Source organism: Mobula birostris, chromosome 20, assembly GCF_030028105.1.
Source record: "Mobula birostris isolate sMobBir1 chromosome 20, sMobBir1.hap1, whole genome shotgun sequence".
Classification (NCBI taxonomy): Eukaryota; Metazoa; Chordata; class Chondrichthyes; order Myliobatiformes; family Myliobatidae; genus Mobula; species Mobula birostris.
Genome location: NC_092389.1, coordinates 38,815,711 through 38,842,200, shown reverse-complemented (window position 1 = coordinate 38,842,200; position 26,490 = coordinate 38,815,711). Strand labels below are relative to the sequence as shown.

Here is a 26,490-nt window from a genome sequence, read left to right as displayed (position 1 = left end):
ATGAATTGTAAATATGAGTGTATTTTGGATCATCTGACGTGTTGCAGATGTGTGTGGGCCATTGTCTTGAAGTAGTATGGGGGTATGGTTGTGAAATGTCCGTACTTGTATTTGTGAATTGTTGTGTTGTAAATATATTAGCTGCCATGATATGTTGGGGGAGGGCGGGTGGGAGGAGGTTTGTTTGGGGGTATGATATAAAAACAAAATGGAGGAAAATGTAACCCATTATATATTCTGTATTGTGTCATTCCTTCAATTAAAAAAAAGGGGAAAAAAAGTCTTACCATTAATACTATATTCTGCCATCATATTTGACCTACCAAAATGAACCACCTCACACTTATCTGGATTGAACGCCATCTGTCGTTTCTCAGCCCAGTTTTGCATCCTATCAATGTCCCGCTGTAACCTCTGACAGCCCTCCATACTATCCACAACACCCCCAACCTTTGTGTCATCAGCAAATTCACTAACTCATCCCTCCATTTCTTCATCCACACCATTTATAAAAAATCACAAAGGGGTCCCTGAGGCACACCACTGGTCACCAGCATCCTTGCAGAATATGACCTGTCTACAACCACTCTTTGCCTTCTGTGGGCAAGCCAGTTCTGGATCCACAAAGCAAGATCCCCTTGGATCCTATACCTCCTTACTTTCTCAATAAGCCGTGTATGGGGTACCTTATCGAATGCCTTGCTGAAAACCATATACACTACATCTACTGCTCTACTTGTTCTGTAAAATGCCAGACCTGCAATCTGTAATCTCGTTAGACTCTGTCTGGGTTGCCTCATTTAACTGGTTTGGACCAGTCAGAGTGTAAAGACACAAATACACAAGGCTGGGGTAGGCAGAGCCATGGAACAATGTTGGTTTGTCGCCCTGTACCATGACCAGTAAGAAGGTGACCCAGGTAGGTCAGGTGATCTGATGGTCCAATGGTTCAAATGATGAGGAACAGTATAAGAGTCAGGAGCTCCAAAAACACAGGAGCAATAACTCTCCAGCAGCCAGAGACCAACCATGGCGGATAAGGAGGACCTTGGGGATCGGGACCACGAGGAACACCTGGCCAATGTACACTCCTTTCCCGGGTAATACCTTTTCTCTTCGTTGCCTGTTCATGGAGTGTCAGGGGTTCTAGTAGGGAGTGCACAGGTGGATCAGGTATGAACCCGTGTGCTTTTTAGTTGAAATAATAAAAGTTACTTGTCGATAAATACAGATTCTCTGTGCCTCACTGATCATTATTACAAGGGGTGAGATTCTTGTAACAGTTCTGTAATGGGGAAAAAGACAGGAAAATTCCACATACAAGCGGTACATTCTGGAAAAGAAAAAAAGAGTAACACATACTTTATCATGGAGACATTGATGCACACAGTCTATAATGGAGGATGACATGTTTTGTCTTGGAGATGATAAGGTCCATAATAGAATAAGAGAAATCCATGTAACATAATTTGGTCAAATGCTGAAGTTCTATAAATGTTGTTAATACCCTAATGTCAAATGCACACTGCATTTTAAAGTGATTTTCTACTGCCATTCCAGGGTCAACCTCCAGTTTGTTTAGGGAGGATGTGCAGGATAATCAAAATGGCTTCTTCTTCAGTCCAAATACTGCGATCACGAGGACAATTTCAATACATGCTGGGAACACGCTGAAAAATAAGCAGACAGACCATGTAATTTCAGAATAAGAAGTTTCCACAGCTGAAAATGGGCATGCGTAAAAAGTTAGCAGAGTAAATAGTTAGCGTTGTAAATGGTTCAATAATAACACCATGGGTTACGTGACAGTTGCTGGAAGAATCCAGCTTGTATGTGGAATTTTCCTGTCTTTTTCCCCATTACAGAACTGTTACAAGAATCTCACCCCTTGTAATAATGATCAGTGAGGCACAGAGAATCTGTATTTATCGACAAGTAACTTTTATTACTTCAACTAAAAAGCACATGGGTTCATACCTGATCTACCTGTGCACTCCCTACTAGAACCCCTGACACTCCATGAACAGGCAACGAAGAGAAAAGGTATTACCCGGGAAAGGAGTGTACATTGGTCAGGTGTTCCTCGTGGTCCCGATCTCCACGTGTCTGTGGGGTCCTCCTTATCCGCCATGGTTGGTCTCTGGCTGCTGGAGAGTTATCGCCCCTGTGTATTTGGATCTCCTGACTCTTATACTGTTCCTCATCATTTGAACCATTGGATCTCCATCCCATTGGCTCAAGGTCACCTGACCTACCTGGGTCACCTTCTTACTGGTCATGGTACAGGGTTACAAACCAACATTGTTCCATGGCTCTGCCTACCCCAGCCTTGTGTATTTGTGTCTTTACATTCTGACTGGTCCAAACCAGTTAAATGAGGCAACCCAGACAGAGTCTAACAAGAGTTGATCACAGACTGTTGCAAGTATGATAAGGTTGTTATTGTAGATGATTATAACATTCGACATGCTAACTGGGATTACCATACTGTAGAAGGACGAGATGGGACAGTTTGTTAACTGTGTTCAGGAAAGTTTCCTAATAAGTAGGTAGAAGTCCCACCCAGAGAGTGTGTGATACTTGATCTCCTATTAAGGCATGAGGGAGGGCGGATGACAGAAGTTTGTGCAGGGGAAAATTTTGCATCTAGTGATCATAATGCCATTAATTTCAAAGTAAATGTAGAAAAAGATAGTTCTGGTCCACAGGCTGGAATTCTAAATTGGAGAAAGGCCAGTTTTGATGGTATCAGAAAGGATCTGGCAAGTGTGGATTGAGACTGGCTATTCTATGGCAACGGTGTACTTCGTAAGTGGGAGGCCTTCAAAAGTGAAATTTTGAGAGTACAAAGCTTGATGTGCTCGTCATAATAAAATGTAAAGGTAACAGGTTTAAGGAACCTTGGTTTTTAAGAGATAGTGAGGACCCGGATTATTGATTTATTTATTGAGATGCAGAGTGGAGTAGGCCCTTCTGGCACTTCAAGTCATGTCACCCAGCAACCTACAAATTTAACGCTAGCCCAATTACAGGACAATTAACAATGATCAACCTATTAAACTACCAACCCATACACCTTTGGACTGTGGGAGGAAACCAGAACACCCAGAGGAAACCCACGCAGTCATGGAGAGAACGTAAAAACTCCTTACAGGCAATGTCAGGAACTGATCCCGGGTCACCTGTACTGTAAAACGTTGTGCTAAGCACTACACTACTGTGCTACCCCAAGAAAAAAAAAACAAGGTGCTATAAGAAGGTATGAGATTGCCCTAGCAGACAAGGTGAAGGAGAATCCCAAGGGATTCTACAGATATGTTAAGAGCAAAAGGGTTGCAAGGGACAATATTGGTCCTCTGGAAGATCAGAATGGTAATCTATGCATGGAACCAAAAGGGATAGGGGAGATCTTAAATCCATTTTTTTTTGCATCTGTATTTACTCACGAAATGGACCCGGAGTCCATAGAAGTGAGAAAAAGCAGCAGTGAGGTTATGGACCCTATACAGATTATAGAAGAGGAGGTATTCGCTGTCTTGAGGCAAATTAGGGTGGATAACTCCCCAGGGCCCAACAAGGTGTTCCCTTGGACCCTGTAGGGGGAAAGTGCAGAAATTGCAAGGGCCCAAGCAGAGATATTTAAATCATCCTTAGCGACAATTTGAAGTACCGGAGGATTGGAGGATGACTAATGTGGCTCCGCTGTTTAAGAAAGGCTCTAAGAATACACCAGGAATTTACAGGCTGGTGAGCCTGACATCAGTAGTGGGACTGTTATTGGAAGGTATTCTAAGGGACCAGATAGATGAGTATCTGGATAGACAGGGGCTGATTAGGGATAGTCAGCATGGTTTTTGGAGAATGTTACCAGGAAAGTTGATGAAGGCAAGGCAGTGGATGTCCAGGACTTCAGCAAGGCCTTTGACATTGTCCTTTATGGGAGACTGGACAAGAAGTTTCAGTTGCTTGGCATTCAAGATGAGGTAGTAAATCCGATTAAACATTGGCTTTGTGGGAGAAGCCAGAGACCGGTAGTAGATAGTTGCCTCTCTGACTGGAGGTCTGTGATTAGTGGGTCCGTTGTTGTTTGTCATCTATATCAATGATCTGGATGATAATATGGTTAACTGGATCAGCAAATTTGCGGATGACACCAAGACTTGGGGTGTAGTGGACAGTGAGGAAGGCCGTCATGACTTGCAGGGGGATCTGTCTCAGCTGGAACAATGGCAGATGGAATTTAATACAGACAAGTGCGAGGTGTTGCACTTCACTAGGATCAGCCAGGGTAAATCTTACACAGTGAGAGAACGGTAGGGTACTGAGGAGTGAAGTAGAACAAAATGATCAGGGAATACAGATCCATAACTAATTGAAAGTGGCATCACAGGTAGATAGGCTCGTAAGGAAAACTTCTGGAACACTGGCCTTCATAAATCTAAGTACTGCATACAGGAGATGGGATGTTATGTTAAAGTTGTACAAGACATTGGTGAGGCCTAATTTGGAGCACTACATGCAGTTTTAGTCACCTACCTACAGGAAAGATGTAAGGTTGAAAGACTACAAAGAAAATTTACAAGAATGTTGCTGGGACTGGAGGACCCGAGTTATAAGGAAAGATAACTCAGGATTAGGACTTTATTCCTTGGAACGTAGAAGATTTGGGGGAGATTTGATTACAAAATTATGAGGGTATAGATAGGGTAAATGCAAGCAGGCTTTTCTACTGAGGTTGGGTGAGACTACAACTAGAGGTCATTGGTTAAGGCTCAAAGGTGAAATGTGGAGAAACCTCTTCAGAGGGTCGTGAGAGCGTGGAACGAGCTGCCAGTGCAAAGTGGTGCATGCGAGCTTGATTTCAATGTTTAAGAGAAGTTTGGATAGTTACGTGGATGGAAGGGGTATGGAGAGCTATGCTCCAAGTGCAGGTCGATGGGACTAGGCAGTTTAAATGGTTCAGCACAGACTAGATGAGCCGAAGGGCCTGTTCTGTGCTGTACCTTTCTGAACTATTTCTGAAGGGCAGAAGTACCTGCAGAATCCAAAGATGTACCAGTAGGTCCAGCACTCCCATCTCCCAAAGACAAAGTACGACAGACAAATGGAACCACTGCAATGAGCTGTAACAGCTGCAGCACAGGTCAAGGAAGAATTGCAACACAGAACCAGTGGGACAGTTAGCAAAGACTTACATGCGTGCATGCACACACACTTGAACACACTAATATTCATATATACACACACACACCCACACTGTTAATGGTTAGCATCCTCCCCATATTTAATGATGCACAAGCTTAGTAAAACATCCCTTTGCCTCTTGACTGTTTTAACAATCTGTTTTTCCACTATTGCAGTCAGGTTTTTTCTCCTTAGGTTGGGTGAGACTAAACTAGAGGTCATTGGTTAAGGATAACATGAGGGGAAACTTCTTCACTCAGAGGGGGGAAAGCGTGTGAAATGAGCTGCCAATTCAATTGGTGCATGCGAACTCGATTTCAATGTTTAAGAGAAGTTTAGATAGGTTCCTGGATGGGAGGTTATGGAGGGCTATGGTCCAGCTGCAGGTCGATGGGACTAGGTAGTTTAAATGTTTCAGCACAGACTTGATGTGCAGAAGGACCTGTTTCTGTGCTGTAGTTTTCTATGACTCTATGACCTACCTGCAGAAAGTGAATATCCACCAGTAGGTATTGCATGGCCATTGTTCAAACAAGAAGAAGAGAAGAGCAGCCGAGGCACTACCATGGGCTCCAATAGCTGAGGTAACATTTATAGGAAAGTGGCAAAAATAAAAATTCAGTTCTTCTGAGACACTACAGGAACAGACACAAAATCCAAGCACATATGCAAATGTAAAATGGCTAAGGTGCAACTCACACGTACAACATAGGAGGCAGCCATTCTACTTATTATCAATGCGCTGGCACTTTAGTACAAATATTCAATTAAACCAATTCCCCCGTCTCTCCTATCATCCCAATTTTTGTTTCCCTTTCAAATATTCTCCCAATTTTCTGCTGAAAAAGTGCTTTAAAAATACACTCTTTTTTCTGATTCTTGATGAAGATGATGTGTCCTGATGAAGGGTTTTGGCCTGAAATATCATCTCTTTATTCCCCTCCATAGATGCTGCCTGACCTGCTGAGTTCCTCAGAATCAGAATCACCACCATGTGATATGAAATTTGTTAACTTAGCATTTTGTGTCTGTTACTCTGAATATACTTTATTCTTTCTGGGAAACATTCCTACCTCAAGACATATGTAATGCTCAGCTATATTGGCTCGTATTTATCTCGGGGAAACCCCGCCCGCCGCCCACCTTGTTTCCCAGTGATGTCGGTTGCTGTACAACTGCCACCTGGTTCAGCTTCAAACATCAATCATCAGCCAGCACAAAATGTACGTTTTACCAATTACACTTTATAGATATTACTAATTCTATGAGATTAATTGAAGTTCGATACAAAAAAGGAATGGAAAAGGTGCCAGACTGACCAAAGTTCAATTCCTTGGTGAACACATTGGAGCTCGGGGACCTCCTCGGGGACCACCCGGAGTGATCAAACTGAGCATTTCCGCAGGTCCGTCGTCCTCACGGCCTCTCCCCGCCAAAACCCCCTGGTTCCCAGCCATATCACCCCAAGAAAGAATAACATGGACACCCATTGGTTCATTTACATCTATTATCTGTTATAACCCAAGCAAAGTGCTAGCTAGAGACTTTCTCAGCATTTAACATAACAAAGCCATTTTGATTAACATATGCAGTGACATAACAGATTAACATAACAAAGAAGCCATTTTGATTAACATACGCAGTAACATAACAGATTAACATAACAAAGAAGCCATTTTGATTAACATATGCAGTAACATAACAGATTAACATAACAAAGAAGCCATTTTGATTAACATATGCAGTAACATAACAGATTAACATAACAAAGAAGCCTTGATTAACATACGCAGTGACATAACAGATTAACATAACAAAGAAGCCATTTTGATTAACATACGCAGTGACATAACAGATTAACATAACAAAGAAGCCATTTTGATTAACACGCAGTGACATAACAGATTAACATAACAAAGAAACCATTTTGATTAACATATGCAGTAACATAACAGAAGCCATTTTGATTAACATATGCAGTGGCATAACAGATTAACATAACAAAGAAGCCATTTTGATTAACATACGCAGTAACATAACAGATTAACATAACAAAGAAGCCATTTTGATTAACATACGCAGTAACATAGAAGAAGAAACCATTTACACATAATCCCATTTCCCTTGTAAAACCTGGTCTCCAAAGGCCTTAGATATGCATACATTGATAGATATCTAAATCTGCCATTCTGGTGACCACCTGCCCCTGTGGTGGACCCATTCCCTCTCATCACCCTAACTCCCAACCAACAACTGCCGCCAGAAGAGCATCCTTGTAGCACGTTACCTGTACCCTAAACATCAACCTTTCATCAGTTGGAGAAAACTTGATAATCAAGAAGAATAGTATCAATAATTTCCCAAAAATTAAGAAAGTACAAATGCTGGGGAATTGATCCATTTGAACAGTTTACCAAAAATGCTAGCACAACAACGCTGGGCAGAGTAGTAGCCTCCTGTACTGTACTGCATAATGAGTCCAGCAAGTCTGCAGCACCACAGGGAACTCACCTGTACAAGGGGAGAGGAGCAGAAGTCCAAGGGTGACTGATGGGAGACTCAGTAGTGAAGGAATGACAGATTTTATGGCTGCAAAGGTGAATCCAGGACAATGCGTTGCTTTCCTGGTACTAGGGTGATGAACGTCACAGACAGTTGCAGAGCATTCTAACAGAGGAGGGTCACGTTGGTACAAATCACAAAGGTAAAAAGAAGGATTGGGCCCTGCATTATGAATTTAGGGAGCTAGGTTGCAGATTAATGAGCAGCACCTCCGTGGCCACAATCTGTGGATTACTTCCAGATTACAACAGGGTCTTCCTGCTCCTGAGAACCATTCGTTATCAGTTCACAAGTTGGAAATGTGGATGACAAAAACTTGGGCAACGCGTGGTTAAACCAGAGCATTTAATTCAACCACTCACACAGAACAGTACAGCACAAAAGCAGGTCCTTCGGCCCACCATGTTGTGTTGAACTAATTAAACTAGCAATTAAATACTTACAAAACTAATTGCTTCTGCTTGCGAATGTCCATATTCCTCCATTGGCCACACATTCAAGTGCCTTTTAAATACTTCTACTGTACATGCCTTCACTATCTCGCCATGCAGCACCTTCCAGACATCCACCACTCTGTGTAAAAAAACTTGCCCTGCACATCCCTGAACTCACCCCTCACCTGAAATGCATGCCTGATATTAGAAGCTTTCACTCTGAGACAGCCATTGCCGTGAATCAATTTCCCCACACAGCAGAATACACCTGTAGCAGCTGCCAAATCCAAGTCACTGCTCTCTCAAACCTTCTTTTGTACATATGGACTGTACTTAATGGCAGGCATCCTTAACTTGGAGGGGAACAGTACAAGGATAGCCCAGTTCAATGTGTCGTTGAGAGGAGAGTGTGACAGTGTGACAGGTGTGTTTCGATTTTTGGATAATGGGACAGTTTCTGGGAAAGATGGGACTTGTACAAGTTGCATGGGCTACATCTAAACCAAAACTGATCCAGCATCTTTGTGGTGGTGGAGGGGAGTTGGATTGGCCGGTGTTGTTGGAAAGTCCAGACTAATTTGGCAAGGGAATGGAACATAGTAGTTTCGCTGTTAGGGGACAGCTAAACTCAATATAGAAGGAAAACTAAGTCAATCCCATAATTAGAGCAGGCATGGGTGTAATAAGCCTTGGGGACAAAATACATGACTAAACTAAAAGGGTTTGATGAGTAAAATGGATGAATTTAGATTGTTTATTAGCACATGAGAATATGATATTGCTCTGATCACAGAGACATGGTTAACAGGGTAGAACTGGCAAGTCAATATGCTTGGGTACAGAATCTTCCATACAATAGGTATGGGAAAAGGATGGCAAGGAAAAAGGAGGTAGCAATTCAATATTTAGGATTCATTACTACAGTAAAGAGGGAGGCTGGCTATTCAAGAAGGCCCCTCAAGTAAGGCCATGATCCTAAGCTCTACCAAAGGGGTAGTGGGGGGGGGGATCACTTTGCTAGAGATAGATTACAGATCTGACAGTCCGCAGGAGCTAGATGAGCAGATATGTAGACAAATCTTGGAAAGGTGCAAGGGCAATAGGGTTATTGTAGCAGGGGATTACAACTTTCCCCTATTAACTGGGATTGCCTTAGTGTGAAAGTCTTGGAGGGAGTGGAATTTTTAAAGTGCTCGGCAATGAAAGATTTTTGAACCATTTTGCGATATTCATGTTACTGTGGGGAGCATTTTGATTACTGCATAACAGTCTGGTCTGCAGCCTCCAATGTGTAGGATCTAAAGAGGCTACAGAAGCACCTCCTTCATGGGCACAACTGTCCTCATTACTGAGGACATCAAGAGGTGGTGCCTCTTCTTGTTACTACCATCGGGGAGGAATTACAAAAGCCTGACGACCCACACTTAGCAATTTAAGAACATCTTCCCCACTGCCATCAGATTTATGAACAGTTTATGTGCCCACAAACACCACCTCACTTTTTCACTATGGGAATTGAGACTTCTGAAACTCAACACCCTGCTCCCAGCACATCTAATTTGTCTTCAGATCCTGGTACTGTTTACTTAAGTTGTTTGTTTTCCGCCTTTTAAAGCAGACACCATTATCTTTGCCTCCACTACGTTATCTTTGCTCGTCGAGCACCTCCGCTCCATCCACCACAACAGACAGGTTCTCCCGGTTGCCACCCATTTCAACTCTGCTTCCCATTCCCATTCGGATATGTCCATACATGGTCTTCTGTACTGCCATGATGAGGCTAAACTCAGGTTGGAGGAGCAACACCTCATATACCGTCTTGGTAGCCTCCAGCCCCTTAGTATGAACATAGAATTCTCCAACTTCCGGTAATTCCCTCCCCCTCCCTTCCTCTGTCCATATTTCACTCTGCCCTCTCCCCCAGCTGCCTATCACCTCCCTCATGGTTCCACCTCCTTCTACTACCCATTGTGTTTTCCCCTATTCCTTCTTCACCTTTCCAGCCTATCACCTCCCTGCTTCCCCTCCCCCACCCCTTTATCTTTCCCCTTACTGGTTTTTCACCTGGAACCTACCAGCCTTCTCCATCCCACCCTCCCCCCACCTTCTTTATAGGGCCTCTGCCCCTTCCCTCTTCAGTCCTGACGAAGGGTTCTGGCCCAAAACGTTGACTGATCAATTCCAAGGACGCTGCCCGACCTGCTGAGTTCCTCCAGTGTGTTGTGAGTGTTGCTTTGACCCTAGCATCTGCAGAGTATTTTGTGTTTATTATCTGTGCCTATCCTTTTTGTATCTTTTCCGTCTCTAGGTTTTATTCATTCTCTCTTTTCTTCCGGGATTCATCTAACTGTTTCTATGTACAGGTTTCTCCCGCCATCTGAAGGTAGAGCGTTCCGATGAAACGGTTTGTAAGCTGGAATGTCATAAAGCGAAGAAGCAATTACCATTTATTTATATGGGAAAAATTTGTGAGCGTTCGCAGACCCAAAAATAACCTACCAACACATAAAACCTAAAATAACAGTAATATAGTAAAAGCACAAATGATATGATAAATACACAGCCTATATAAAGTAGAAATACCGCACTGTTCTCCGTAGTGAAAATCTTACGCAAGCGTGCTCGGCAGAAACACTCTCTCCAGTAACCTTTAAGCTATGAAGCTGCGAAATCATACCAAATAACACATAAAAATACACAGCCTATATAAAGTAGAATAATGTATGTACAGTGTAGTATCACTTACCGGAATTGGGAAGACAGCGCCGAGCACACTTATGATGGTGTGTTATGCTGAGTCGTCAGAGGCTGGGGTGGTGCAGTGGCCCCCAACCGCCGGGCAGCGAACCGATACCGATCCGCGGAGAATGCAGCAGTCCAGCGGTGGCCGGGACGCACCCAGCACATCTTTAAGAAAAAAGCCGAAATAAACAAGCTAATTAATTAGGTGCCGCCTGGCACGTAAATGTCGGCCTAGATCAGAGGTGATTGCTGATTCCCTGCCTCGATGTCGAAGGTCGAGGTTTGTTGTCTGCTATGGCTGATGTGGAAGGCTTGAGAAACGACAGTATGCTTGACTGCTTAGCCTTGCGCATTTTTCTATCATACAGTTCTTTGTAAGCACTCAAACCATCTTGCAAATATGCCCTAAACCGACGTACCCTTTCAAAATTAAAATTGTACTTTATCATTGCAGCGAAAATCTCATGCAGTTGCTTCACGTTCAGTTCCTGGACGACTTCACTTTCGGTCCATTCGCGACTGCATTCGTTTTCGATTGTTATCCTTTCCTCGTCCAATTGCATCAGCTCTTCCATCTATCAGTTCTTGGTCATGGGATGCCAAAACCTCTTCAACATCATCTTCGTCAACTTCCACAAGCAAAACCCACTTTGTCCTTACTTCGTTCACCACGATTGAAACGCTTAATTATGTCTAGTTTTACGCTAAGTGTAACACCCTTACGAGTTCTTTTAGGCTTTTCCGATACCTTAGGACTCATTTTGCTAACGGCTGCTCACAGGCACGTGTTCAAGCAATGCCGGCTAGAATGCAGTTCTGGGGGAGGAGCTTGGCTGCTCGGGGCACGCAGCTTTTTCGTGCGCTGCCTTTTCTCGTAACAGTGAAAACACCTTCTGTTAGCGAAAACAGGTAACTAATGTAGGTCTTTCATAACAGTGAGGTTTCGTAAAGTCGTAAAGCGAACGTTTGAAAAGCGGGGGACACCTGTATCGCCTTTCCATTGAACAAATGCAGACCACCCTACATTCTTCCCACCTTGTCCTTTCTCTAGTAATCCTCCAAGTATTCCAAGTGGTCTACATTAAACGTACTGTCAGAAGGAGTCCCTTTTGAACTCACTTAGTCCATTCCACCCACCTCCCAATGCACTTGATGCTTTCTGGTCCATAATCTACAAACATATACCACTCTCACTACCTTCTGAGTGAAGAAGTCCCACTCAGGTACCCCTTACATATTTCACTGTTCACCCTCAACCTCTGACCTCTCGTTCCAGTTGCACCCAACTGAAGTGGAAAAAGCTGAGCCAGTACAGTTCCTGACAGATGCATCCTGGTTTTATTCATCTAACTGCAGTTTGTTACTCAGCAATGAGCCTTTAATGTTTCACTTAGCAGCAACACATAATGGCTGCAGAGAGGCGATGAAGATTGCAGAATGTAGGTAGGGTGCAATCTGCTTCTCAGAGAAAAACTTGAGAATTCTCAATTTAAATAAATACCGCTGCTGGCAACCGAGGCTGGGGTCGAAGCGTTCGGCAGAGATGGTGCTCGGTACTTGGTGTCAGAGGGCTGATCGGAGCTCGAGGTTTTCGGACGACTCAGAGTCGGACTGTGGCCGGGTATGGCAGGGAGAGTTTTCTTCCTTCTCCCGACTGCGTGAGATGTGGGACTTTCGAGAGACTTTGAACTTTTTTACTGTGCTCACGGCCTGTTCTTCATCAAGTTATGGTACTAGGTGAGGGTAAGAGTTCGGCACGGACTAGAAGGCCGAGATGACCTGTTTCCGTGCTGTAATTGTTATATGGTTATTGTTGCACTGTTGTAACTATATGTTATAATTATGTGGTTTTTGTTAGTTTTTCGGTCTTGGTCTGTCCTGTGTTTTTGTGATATCACACCGGAGGAATATTGTATCATTTCTTAATGCATGCATTACTAAATATCAATAAAAGAGGACTGCGTGTCCTCATAATCTATCTAATCTAAATCCATGCTGACTCGGACCGATCCTGTTACTGCTATCCAAATGTGCCGCTATTTCATCCTTTATAATTGACTCCAGCATCTTCCCCACCACTGATGTCAGGCTAACTGGTCTATAATTCCCTGTTTTCTCTCTCCCTCCTTTCTTAAAAAGTGGGATAACATTAGCTACCCTCCAGTCCTCAGGAACTGATCCTGAATCTATAGAACATTGGAAAATAATTACCAATGTGTCCACGATTTCTAGAGCCACCTCCTTAAGTACCCTGGGGTGCAGACCATCAGGCCCTGGGGATTTATCAGCCTTCAGTCCCATCAGTCTACCTAACACCATTTTCTGCCTAATGTGAATCTCCTTCAGTTCCTCCGTTACCCTAGGTCCTCTGGCCACTACTACATCTGGGAGATTGTTTGTGTCTTCCCTAGTGAAGACAGATCCAAAGTACCTGCTCAACTCGTCTGCCATTTCCTTGTTCCCCATAATAAATTCACCTGTTTCTGTCTTCAAGGGCCCAACTTTGGTCTTAACTATTTTTTTCCTCTTCACATACCTAAAGAAGCTTTTACTATCCTCCTTTATATTCTTGGCTAGCTTGCCTTCGTATCTCATCTTTTCTCCCCGTATTGCCTTTTTAGTTATCCTCTGTTGCTTTTTAAAAGTTTCCCAATCCTCTGGCTTCCTGCTCATCTTTGCTATGTTATATTTCTTCTATTTTATTTTTATAGAAGATGGAAGACACAGACAAAAACAAAAAAAATTCAAAGAAAATGTGTTTGGCTGGAGGCAAGAAACTGGAGGATCTGAAGGCAATTGATAGGAATGTAGGAAGAAAAGGTCACAGGGGAAATCAGTGAGGGAATGAGACTGCTGTGAGCTAGCATAGACTTGAGGGGCTAAATCTGTCCTGGATAATTTTCTAGAAATCTATTACTGGTCAAATAAGAAAACAGGTTTTGCTTGATCAGATACTGGGGAATGAGGTAGGTCAAGGGCACCAAGTTTTAGAAGGTAAACACTAAGGACACAGTGATCACTAGTTTTAAGTCAGCTACAAAAGAGAAGGAGCCACACTAAGTACAAATAATTAACCAGAGAAAAGCTAAAGGGTGAGAGCGGATCTGACCCAAGCCAATCGGAATCAAAAGTTGACAGGTTGCCGCATTATAGGAAGGATGTGAAGTGGGACTACCTACTCTGAAAAAGAAATTTGACGGAAATATGCAAAACAATGTGTGCCTACAGAGTGGATAAAGGGAAGCTGATGCCTTTTTTGGAAGGGACAATAGAGGTCACAGGTTAAAACAAAGGGAAAAGAACTAAAGAACTAAGGGTGAAAGGAGCAAAGTCTTGCTTTTAAACAGAGGATGTGGTTGGAATCTGGAATGAAGGAAGCCCACGCAGTCACGGGGAGAAGGTACAAACTCCTTACAGACAGCTGCAGGAATTGAACCCCGATCAGTTATTGCTGCTACTGTAAACCATTGAGCTACCTGCTACACTACCATGCCACCTGGCTCTTTTATATACCTCTATGAGATTACCTCTCAGACTCCCCCAAAGGAGGAAAGACCAGCCTATCCAACCTCTCCCTATAACTCAGTCCCTCAAGACCTGGCAACCGATAGTGCACAAACTCAGTATGCCCCAAAGTCACTGAACTACATCTGAAGTATAGTCACGGCATTATCCACAGCCATTATTTGCATAATGCTACGGATCACATTCCGTATGACTCTGCGACATGCTGATGCTGTTCTGTGCCTTTTGTCCATCTCTGTGCATCCAATACCGAAATTTTCATCTATCACTTTGTTACGTTAATTTAATCCCATCACATGCTCCGTCTAGCTTCACAGCTTCCAGCATAATCTCCATAACAGAGCTGCCTGTGGCACACCTTGCATCAAGTCTTGCTCTTGTCATCCCAGTCTTTGCTCTCCGTGAGAAGTACCATGAAATTAAATCTGAAATTCTTTGTCGGAAAAACATAACTTCATGGCCTCATCTCTTTCCACCTGAGCAACATCCTCCAGCTTTACTACATCCCTCTAGCTGTGGTTTCAGCATTTCCCCTTTCACTAATGGAAATGTTTGGATCTCACGCTTAATAATTCTGTAGATGTCCACTTTGATCTGAATAAAATTTTGTAAAATACTTTAGGATGGTCATCCACGATAACAGGGTCATAGTTATGCAACGTGAAAACAGGCCCTTCAGCCCAATTGGTCCATGCTGAGCAAGATTTCAATCTAACCCAATTCTATTTGACAGTGTTCGGCCCATATCCCTCAAAACCTTCTACCAAGATGAACCACAGGCTGCTTACAAAGCTTGCTGTTATTCCTTTAGCTGTCCAGTCCTTAAGTCTAGCATCCAGTTTATTTGGCGTAAAATCCGAGTCATGTGCACACCATTTAAGAATTGCAATGTCTCTCTCTAGTTTATATTCTTTTATAATAGTTTTCTATATTTTAAGAGTCCATTTTACCCACAGGTTATCAATAGTATTTATGTAACTTCGTCAGTTGTTATCAGCCAAAATTGCCTGTATGGGGATGGAAAGTATCCTCTCCTCAAAGTTCTCCATTGAGCGTCATATGATGGGTTGCACCAGCATATCACAGCTCTCAACAGTGCTGCAAAATTGTAATCTCTAAGAGAAGGTAGGCCCCATTCCCCCTTTTCCTTGGCTAATTGCAAAGTTTTGGGACCAACTCTGGGCCTTTTACCTTGCCATATATATCTTCATAGCATCTTGCTCCATTCATTGAATTGATTTTGGTTAAATCTCTATTGGTACGGTCTGAAAGAGATATAGTAGTCTGGGCAATATATGCATTTTAATAGATTCAATCCTTGAACTGAGACCAAGAAAAGAAATTAGGTTCCATCTTGTTTTATCTTCCTTAATTTTTTTTATATTTGGCTGATAATTGCATTCTGATAATTTTGCCAAATCTTTTGGCATAATGATGCCTGAATATTTGACAGACTCTGTTTGCCATGCCCAGGGATATCTACTTTCAATTGCTCTTGGTGGGCTATAGTTATATGAAAGTAGTTGGGTTTTAACTGGACTCCCTTTCAAGGTCTCTTCATCTCATATTCTCAACCTTTATTGCTCATTTATTATTATTTTTTCTTTTGTATTTGCACAATTTGTTGTCTTTTGCACATTGGTTGTTTGTCTGTCCTATTTGGTGTGGTCTTTCATTGATTCTATTATGGTTATTAGATTTATTGAGTATGTCCACAAGAAAATGAATCTCAGGATTGTATACGGTGACTATATATATATATACACACACACACACACACAAATATTGAAGTTGGTGCGTGGCCACGTGGTTAAGCATTCATTTAGTGATTTGAAGGTCGCTAGTTTGAGCCCCAGCCGAGGGAACGTGTTGTGTCCTTGAGCAAGGCACTTAACCACACATTGCTCTGCAATGACACCGGTGCCAGGATGTATGGGTCCTAATGCCCTTCCCTTGGACAACATTGGTGTCGTGGAGAGGGGAGACTTGCAGCATGGGCAACTGCTGATCTTCCATACAACCTTGCCCAGGCCTGTGCCCTGGAAACCTTCCAAGGCGCAAATCCATGGTCTCATGAGACTAACGGATGTGTGTGTGTGTATATACATACATATATATATATATACATACACATACATATATATATACATATATATATACATACATACACACACGCATACATACATTGATAATACATTTAATCTTTGAAACCTTTCTATTCATGTACTTATCCAAGTACCTTTCAAATGATTTAATGTACCTGTCTCAACCACTTCCATGAGCAGTTCATTCCATATAATGATCACCCTCTTGGTGGAATAATTTACCCCCAAGATTCCTATTAACTCTTTCCCCTCTCACCTTAAACTTATTCCCTCAAGTTCTTGAATCCCCAACTCTGGAAAGGCTGTGCAGTCATCCCATGCCCCTCACGATTTTATACACCTCTATAAGGCCACCCTTCATTCCCCCATACGCCAGTGAAAATAGTGCTAATATGCTTAACCCCTCTCTGTAACTTAGTCTCTCAACAATAGCTCCATACAAGTGTAAATTTCTGCTCTACCCCCTCCGTTTTGAGATGTTGCCCCCACCAAATATTGAGCTTTAGTGAAGGCTGAACCTGATCTTGGCCAAGAACTGTCCCTCATGTTTTTCCTGTGTCTTTCCTCTGTACTTACCCTGGACCAGAAGATATTAACTACAATGACAAAATGAGCCACGAGGGTCAGAAATCGTGATGGTGTAAGGCTGCTGGGCATCAACATCTCCAGTTCCTGCTCTGCACTCAAGATGTACCTGCAGAAATAAAGAGGAATCTTTGAAACGCAAGACAAATATTCTCTCATGTCTACCCCAAGATTGAAACCAGCATTGCTCTACAGCTAACTTTGGAGAGAAATAAAATGAAAACATAAAATATTGATACAACCATTGGGTGCACTGATCCCCAGATTCCTGCAAACGCCTCAACTCCAGGCTTATCCCCAACTCGTTTGATCCTGGGAACAATTCTGTTCATTATCTCCGCTTCCTTTCTCTTCAGCCCAGGAACAGTCCCCTATTCGGTCCAGAATTCCCTTTATCCTGGAAGATGTCCCCGCCTTATCCACAATTCTGTGATTGTGAGAAATCGGCCGTCTCAGCCGAGGAAAATGCCAGCAAAACTTATCCGGCTATCAATTAATTCCCTGCAACTAATCCCCAGCGAAAGTCCCCCATCTGGCCCTCTGAGCTCCCTCACCCTCAGCTAATGCAGAGAGGGGCAAGAGCAGAGTGAACGGCAGGAGCGGGGAATGGAGGGCCAAGGAGAGGGACGTCCCTTCACCAACCCTGATCTGGGCAACTCCACCCGCAGCAACACATTCAGCCCCTTTCCCACATCCAAACCCTCCTCCTCCTCCTCCTCCCCTCTTCTGCCTCTTGCTCGCTCCCATTCCGCTCTGTCTCCGCAGAGGACGCGCGATTACTCAGGTAACTAAGGGCGTGGGACTTCGGCCTATCATTACCAACTGGATCCGGGCACCTGGCCATGTCCCGCGGAAACAGACCTGCTCCCACCTTCTCCTCCAGCGTCCCCCTCCCTGACTTGACCCTCAGGTCCCTCACCCTCAACAGTACCTCACCTAACTCCCGGTTCACGATGGCAGCCCTGACCCGTACGCCTGCGCATTGAGATCCTTCAACATGAGTGGAATGCCTACTCTGACGCGTGGCCTTCTGGGTAATACAGCAGCCATTATTTGGTGCTTGGCGCCGTCCGAGTGATGACCTGAATTCATAAACGTGAGAGATTCTGCAGATCCAGAGCAAGGTGGTTGTTGGGCTGAGGAATAGCCAGTTGGGGCTGTTGATTGAGTGGGTGGGGACTTTGGCATGGAGGAGCCTAGTAGTTTGGTTAGCTTGCAGCCTATGGCTGCAAAAGGGAGGTGGGGGTGGCGGTTGAGATTGAAGGAGGAGGGTGGGAGACTGTGGAATACAGTACTCCAGAAATAAGGGTAGCCAAAACGGGGTGCATTAAGTGAAAGACCTGAAGTAATGGGGGACAACAAATTGAGGAAAATGGGTGAATTGGAGGAATTTATAGTCCTGTATAAAACTAAAGGTCAGAAGGAAGGAGAAGGAAGATTTAGAGGCTTTAATCCTTGAAAGTGGCAGCAGCATTAGAGAACGAAATAGGTAAAGGATTCCAGGCCAAGAGTTTGTCTAATGGATTGCTGAAAATTTGTTGCAAAGATATTGACCAATATAACAGTGCTAAAATGGTGGGAAAATTGGTTGTGAAAGTGGAGTGTATTACTCTGAAAGAAAGGAAGGGAGTTAAGGGGGTAGTGTATGGTATTTGGTCTGGCATGACTGAAAAGGAAATTTTGGACAATGTTAAAGGTGGTCGAGTGATTGAAGCCAAATGATTAAAATCGAGAGAAGGTGGTAATTGGGATTCCGCTGTTCTTCTGGTTTTTGCAGGTGATGTTCTTCCAACTAGAGTCTATCTTGGGTGCGTGTCTTATCAAGTTAGAGAATACATTAGGCCTCCCTTACGCTGTTATAATTGCCAGAGAGTTGGACATGTCGAGGTAAAAGAAGATGTATGAAATGTGGAGAGGATCATGATATTAAAGCATGTGCCTAAATGCAGTAACTGTGGAGGGGACCATGTAGTGGCGTTCAGAGGATGTGAGTATTTTAGTAAGGCAAAGCAGATTCAGGATGTTAGTATCCAAAAAAAAATATCATATGCTGAGGCAGTAAAGAAAGTTGATAGAGAGCAAAGGATAAGTAAAGAAAAGATTGGAATGATGGGGAGTCAGTTCTTTCCGAGTTCTCCAACTATGGTTCCTTCAGGCATGTTGTTGATGACTAAAGAGTCTTTTTTGGCGTTTGTTGTTGATGTAGTGGTCGGGGCTAAAACTACAGCCAAGAGGTCGGATATGATAAAAGTAGTTGTTGGAGCTGCAGAGAGATTCCTTGATATTAAACAGATTTCACCGGAAAAATTACATGAGTATATGACAGACAAACACAGACATCCCACCCTGCAAAACCTCATTTCATGGAGGTAGCACCATCAACTTGCGGGAGACTCCTGGAACTTCCGGGAGAGGTAGGATGTCTGCAATAGAGTAGCTCCTTAGCAGCTAGCCAGCTAGTTTAAATAACGTTAGCTATGCTAATGAACGAATGACACCTGTTAAACTCACCTCAACATGTCTTTTACAGTCTTAACCCACCATGGGCAATAGAAAAGTCACTGTTGCAAACAGTGCAGCGAGCAACACTGTCATTATTTTGACCCCTATCAGGCAGGGCTACACTTTAGGGTAGCCTGGGGTGACGTACGTTTTATATTTTCTTTTTCTGAAACACTCCGCCACTCTGACTTTTTCTGGAACTCGCTCGCTCATGGTCTTGCTCTCGCTTGCTCTCTCTCGCGCGCGTGCGTTCTCTCTCACTTATGGCCACTCTCTCTCGCGCTTGCTTTCTCGCTCTTGCTCTTGCCCTCTCTCGTGCTTGCTCTCTCACTCGTGGCCACTCTGTCGCGCTCTCTCTCTCGCGCTTGCTCTCTCGCTCTGTCACTCGCGCTTGCTCTCTTGCTCTCTCGCTCTCTCACTCGCGCTTGCTCTCTTGCTCTCTCGCTCTCTCTCTTGCGCTCGCTGTCGCGCTCTCTCTCAAAAAAAATTGATTTCCGTGATATTCTATATAATTTGCGGGCATCAGGGAGCCACTATTAATATGCGGGAGACTCCCGGAACTCCCAGGAGAGGTGGGATGTCTGCAAATAATCACTGAATACCTCCCAGTTTTTGGGATCAAAGAGTACGGAGGAGCTTTATGTGGATGAAGAGAGGCCAATAATTAGTATTTGGATGTTTTTAATATTACAGTGGAATGCAAGAAGTTTATCTGCAAATGGTCAAGAATTTAAAAGATTTGTTGGAACTTTTAAAGACAAGCCTGATTTGATCTGTATACAGGAGACATAGTTAAAGTCTCATTTAGATTTTGTGATCCCTGGATATGATAGTTTGAGAGCTGACAGAACAGGTAAATCTGGTGGAGGGTGTGCAACTTTCATAAAAACAGGACTCCAATTTAGAAGACTTGATTTTAAATCTAACCTTGAAATTGTGGCTGTGGAGGTTTGGAGCTCTCATGGTCAAGTAACTTTGATTAACTTTTATAATCCAGGTAATATGATGTTATCAGATTTGGATGAAATTATGAATAAGGTAAGACCCCAGTAATCTGGGTTGGAGATTTCAATGCCCATAATCCTATATGGGGTAGTGAAAGTACAGATAGTAATGTAGTGGTAATAGAGGAGTTTCTAGATAAATACAACATGGTACTGTGAAATGACAGAAGGCCTACAAGATTTAATATTGTAAAGAATACTTGTAGTCACTTAGACTTATCTATCACTTCCTCAAACTTAGCTAGGGTTGGGGAACGGGATGTTATGGACAGATACACACTAGGAAGTGATCACTATCCTAGATTTGGTAGAAATTTGGTAGTAGAAGTTGAGGAGAGGTCTGCTAGGTATAATTTTTCTTTGGTCCATTGGGATGAGTACCAGGAGAAAGCTGTGGATATAATAGAAGAGATTAATAGCGAGGGCTCCATAGACGATTGGAATGAATCCCTCTGTTCTATAATTCATAAAGTTGCTCAGTTGACTATTCCGCTACGGAAAGTACTTAAGGCTCGAGCATTAGTTCTGTGGTGGAATAAAAATTGTGATATAGCAGTTGTTACGTATCCCGTAACTGGGTTGCCAAACCAGCAGAAATGGACCACTTAGTTGGAGTCTGGATTACTGGAACTAAGAAAGTTTTATTAAAGAAATAAGTAACACAGTACTCTAATAGTAAGGATATAAATGCAACAGGTTAGCAATGAATAAACAGACATGTACACAGAACTAGGATAATAGGATCAATCAAGCTCTATCGCAGTCTAGGGGTAAAATGATCAGTCTCAAGTGACGCAGAGTTCAGTTCAGTTCGCAGTAATCGCTGTTGTGCTGTTGGAGAGAGAGAGCGAGCGAATGATGATATTCAAATCGGATTCAAACAGGCCTTTGATATTCCTCGCAGTTAGCTTTCGGGCGAGCCCTTTGTAATGTTTTCTGAGGTCACCGACTGTGACCCCTCCGTTCCGGATACGATCGTTCTTCTGCGGTGAACCTGGCACCCAGGCAAGGGCGGACATGCACAACAGGTTCCCGCCGATCGTATCTTTCCAACCTGTGCGTCTATGGTCGGTCCCGTGATCAGACCTCCAAAACTCCCACCAACCTGTTGGGGGGGGGCACAACGCACTTCCAGGGTCTCGTTATCTCGTGATGTCGTGGTGTGTCCCTTGCCTTAGCGAACCTGTTCCTTTTATCCCCCTACTGGGATCCCCCTACCTGTCCATCAAACTTCAAACAGTTCAGGTTCAAAGCAACCGGTCTGACAATTCTCGGAACTGTGTCTCTTTTCGTTAATCTCTCTCGTCTCTCATTAACATTTGGAATGTTTCTCTCTTTGTCTCTCTTATCGGCATCAATCTTCTGATAACTTGGTCTTTTGTCACACAGTAAGAAACAGAAATAGAGATTACAGGAAATTAAAAAAGTACCCAGGGTTAGATAATGTTATGGAGTATAAAAAGGAAAGAGCAGTAGCAAGGAGAGTAATTAAAAATGCCAAGAGGGATAGTTGGAGAAGATTTTGTGGAACCCTGGGCCCTGAGACACCTATAAAGCAGCTATGGACAATCATTCACAGAATGTCAGGGATATATAGCAAACCATCTATCCCAGCTTTGCTGGAAGGAGATAGTCATAGTCATACTTTATTGATCCCGGGGGAAATTGGTTTTCATTACAGTTGCACCATAAATAATAAATAGTAATAGAACCATAAATAGTTAAATAGTAATATGTAAATTATGCCAGTAAATTATGAAATAAGTCCAGGATCAGCCTATCGGCTCAGGGTGTCTGACCCTCCAAGGAAGGAGTTGTAAAGTTTGATGGTCACAGGCAGGAATGACTTCTTGTGACGCTCTGTGCTGCATCTCGGAGGAATGAGTCTCTGGCTGAATGTACTCCTGTGCCCACCCAGTACATTATGTAGTGGATGGGAGACATTGACCAAGATAGCATGCAACTTAGACAGCATCCTCTTTTCAGACACCACAGTCAGAGAGTCCAGTTCCATCCCCACAACATCACTGGCCTTACGAATGAGTTTATTGATTCTGTTGGTGTCTGCTACCCTCAGCCTGCTGCCCCAGCACACAACAGCAAACATGATAGCACTGGCCACCACAGACTCGTAGAATATCCTCAGCATCATTGGGCAGATGTTATAGGACCTCAGTCTCCTCAGGAAATAGAGATGGCTCTGACCCTTCTTGTAGACAGCCTCAGTGTTCTTTGACCAGTCCAGTTTATTGTCAGTTCGTATCCCCAGGTATTTGTAATCCTCCACCATGTCTTTCTTCATATGAAAGTTCTGCCATCCCGGGAATCAATCTGGTGAACCTTCTTTGTACTCCCTCTATGGCAAGGATGTCTTTCCTCAGATTAGGGGACCAAAACTGCACACAATACTCCAGGTGTGGTCTCACCAAGGCCTTGTACAACTGCAGTAGTACCTCCCTGCTCCTGTACTCGAATCCTCTTGCTATAAATGCCAGCATACCATTCGCCTTTTTCACCGCCTGCTGTACCTGCATGTCCACTTTCAATGACTGGTGTATAATGACACCCAGGTCTCGTTGCACCTCCCCTTTTCCTAATCGGCCACCATTCAGATAATAATCTGTTTTCCTATTTTTGCCGCCAAAGTGGATAACTTCACATTTATCCACATTAAATTGCATCTGCCATGAATTTGCCCACTCACCCAACCTATCCAATTCACCCTGCATCCTCTTAGCATCCTCCTCACAGCTAACACTGCCGCCCAGCTTCGTGTCATCTGCAAACTTGGAGATGCTGCATTTAATTCCCTCATCCAAGTCATTAATATATATTTTAAACAACTGGGGTCCCAGCACTGAGCCTTGCGGTACCCCACTGCCATTCTGAAAAGGTCCCGTTTATTCCCACTCTTTGCTTCCTGTCTGCTAACCAATTCTCTATCCACATCAATACCTTACCCCTAATCCCGTGTGCTTTAAGTTTGCACACTAATCTCCTGTGTGGGACCTTGTCAAAAACCTTTTGAAAATCCAAATATACCACATCCACTGGTTCTCCCCTATCCACTCTACTAGTTACATCCTCAAAAAATTCTATGAGATTCGTCAGACATGATTTTCCTTTCACAAATCCATGCTGACTTTATCCGATGATTTCACCGCTTTCCAAATGTGCTGTTATCACATCTATGATAACTGACTCCAGCAGTTTCCCCACCACCGACGTTAGACTAACCGGTCTATAATTCCCCGGTTTCTCTCCCTCCTTTTTTAAAAAGTGGGGTTACATTAGCCACCCTCCAATCCTCAGGAACTAGTCTGTCTACCTGTGACCACACCTTGTTAATGAAGGAGGTTGGAGGAGAACGGCCAAACTGGTTCATTCAAGCTGACAGAAAGGCAACAGCAACTCATGTAACAATGGGTCAGGAGGCCTCTTCTAAGAGTGTCTCCAGTACGAAGCCTGCTTGTTGTACTGAATAAAGACACCAGCTTCAGTGTCTCTGTGGTGACTTCAATCACAGTCACAACACTGAGCACAGCTAACATCTTAATGTCTCTCTAACATACACTCAGTGGCCACTTAATTAGGTACACCTGCACTCCTGCTCATTAATGCAAATATCTAATCAGCCAATCATGTGGCAGCAACTCAATGCAGATAAACATTTTATGTTTTTCAAGTGGTTCAGTTATTGTTCAAAGATCAGAATGGGGAAAAAAATGTGATCTAAGTGACATTGACTGTTGGTGCCAGCCAGGGTGTTTTGAGTATCTCAGAAACTGTTGATCTCCTGGGAATTTCACACACAATGGTCTCTCCAGCAGGGGTTCCCAACCCTTTTTATGCTAAGGAACCTGACCATTAACTGAGGGGTCTGTTCACCCCAGGATGGAAACCCCTGTCCTGGAGTTTAGAGAAAGAGTGCGAATAACAAGAAAAACATCCAGTGAGTGGTAGATCTGTGGGCCAAAAATGTGTTGTTAATGTGAGAGGTCAGAGGAGAATGGGCACACTGGTGCAAGCTGACAGGAAAGTGACAGTAACTCAAATAACTACGTGTTACAACAGTGGTGTGCAGAAGAGCATCTCTGAACACACGACATATTGAACTTAGAAATTATTGAGTTTAATTAACAGCAGCAGAAGACCATGAACATAAATTTAGTGGCCACTTTATTAGTTACAGGAGGTACTTGATGAAGTGGCCACTGAGTGTATATTTCTTCTGCAAGTTATTGTATTTTCTCTTATGACTTGTCAACTCTTTATTTCCAAACCTGTCCCATCATAGTAAAGCCAGACTTCAGTTGCCATCTCTTTTGGGGAAGGAAAAGTCAGCCACAAGGATATTTGGGTTAGAGTTCACAGCTGAGCTCTGGTTGAATGCTAGAATAAAAGAGACCTTGAAGTGGATACCTACAAATCATTCAAAAATCATCCACAACTGGTAGAGAAAGCCATGAAATGGGACAATAGAACAGTACACACCAAGGACAGGCCCTTCAGCTGACCGTGTTTGATGCCAGACTATCTCATCCTTTCTGTCTACACTTTATTAACTAAGATAAGTACGTTTATTATCTAAAGCAGAGATTACAGGAAGGTCATGCTAGAAACATATAAGAAGTATAGCTAGCGCACTGTACTGTTTTGGTCATGTTATAGGAAGAATGTTGGGTTGCATAGCTTTGCACAAGAACACAAAGACAAGGGCAGGAATAGGTCGGTGCATCTTTCAAGCCTAATCCACCACCCTTTTCCGCTCTCAGTCTCAGAATTCTCAATTCCATTATAGCTTAAACAATCAGCAATCACTGCCCAAGTGCCTTCAGTGAGACTGATTCCTCAGCTCTCCAGAGTAGGGAATTCCAAACATTCTCCCGACGAAAAATGAAATTCCTCCTCAACTCTTTAAATGGAGGACCCCTTATTTTCCAAAAATGACACTATCAGAATCAGAATCAGGTCACCCACATACGTTGTGAAATTTGTTGTTTTGTAGCAGCAATACAGTGAATATAAAAAAGTTACAATACAAAATACATTTTTTAAAAGTAAACAGGTATTTCAAGAGCAACATAGTGAGGTAGTGTTCATGGTCCATTCAGAAATCTGATGTCAGAGAGAAAGGGGCCTTTCCTAAAATGTTGAATGTGCATCTTCAGGCTCGTGTACCTCCTCACTGACTGTAGTAATCAGGAGAGAGCATGTCCTGGATGGTGAGGGCCCTTAATGATGGATGCTGCCTCCTTGAGGCACAACCTTTTGAAGATGTCCTCGATGACAGAGTTGACTGAGTTTACAACCCTCTGCAGCTTTTATTAATCGTGTAATTGGTGCCCCATTATCAGATAGTGATGCAACCAGTCAAAATGCTTGCCAATTTGTATAGAAATTTGCGAGAGTCTTTGGTGACATACCAAATCTCCTCAAACTCCTAATGAAATATAGTCACGTGTGCCTTCTTCATAACCGCATCAATATGCTGGACCCGGGATAGATCTTCACCCTTCCCACTGCTGACTCCTCAATGAGGACTGGTATGTGTTCTCCCGACTTCCCCCTTCCTGAAGTCCACATCCGTCCCTTGGTGTTATTGACGTTGAGTGTAAGATTACAGTTTGCGGCACCACTCAACCAGCTGATCCACCTCACTCCTGTACACCTCCGCATCACCATATGAGATTCTGCCAACAGCAGTTGTGACATTGACCAATTTATAGATGGCATTTGAGCTGTGCTGAGCCATACAGTCATGAGTGGAGAGAGAGTCGTGCAGTGGGCTAATCACACATCTTTGATGTGTACCAATGTTGATTATGAGCGAGGAGGGGATATTAA

General features: G+C 43.3%; 1 protein-coding gene across 1 annotated transcript; it reads right to left on the bottom strand.

Annotated features, from left to right (window-relative positions):
* Window positions 1-1,600: 1,600 nt before the first annotated feature.
* Window positions 1,601-17,215, bottom strand: LOC140185461 (transmembrane protein 107-like). The gene is made up of 4 exons (XM_072238798.1): window positions 17,129-17,215; window positions 6,504-6,573; window positions 5,667-5,763; window positions 1,601-1,670 (listed from the first exon to the last, which is right to left on the bottom strand). The coding sequence occupies exons 1-4, from the start codon at window positions 17,213-17,215 to the stop codon at window positions 1,601-1,603; spliced, it is 324 nt and encodes a 107-aa protein (XP_072094899.1).
* Window positions 17,216-26,490: the final 9,275 nt, after the last annotated feature.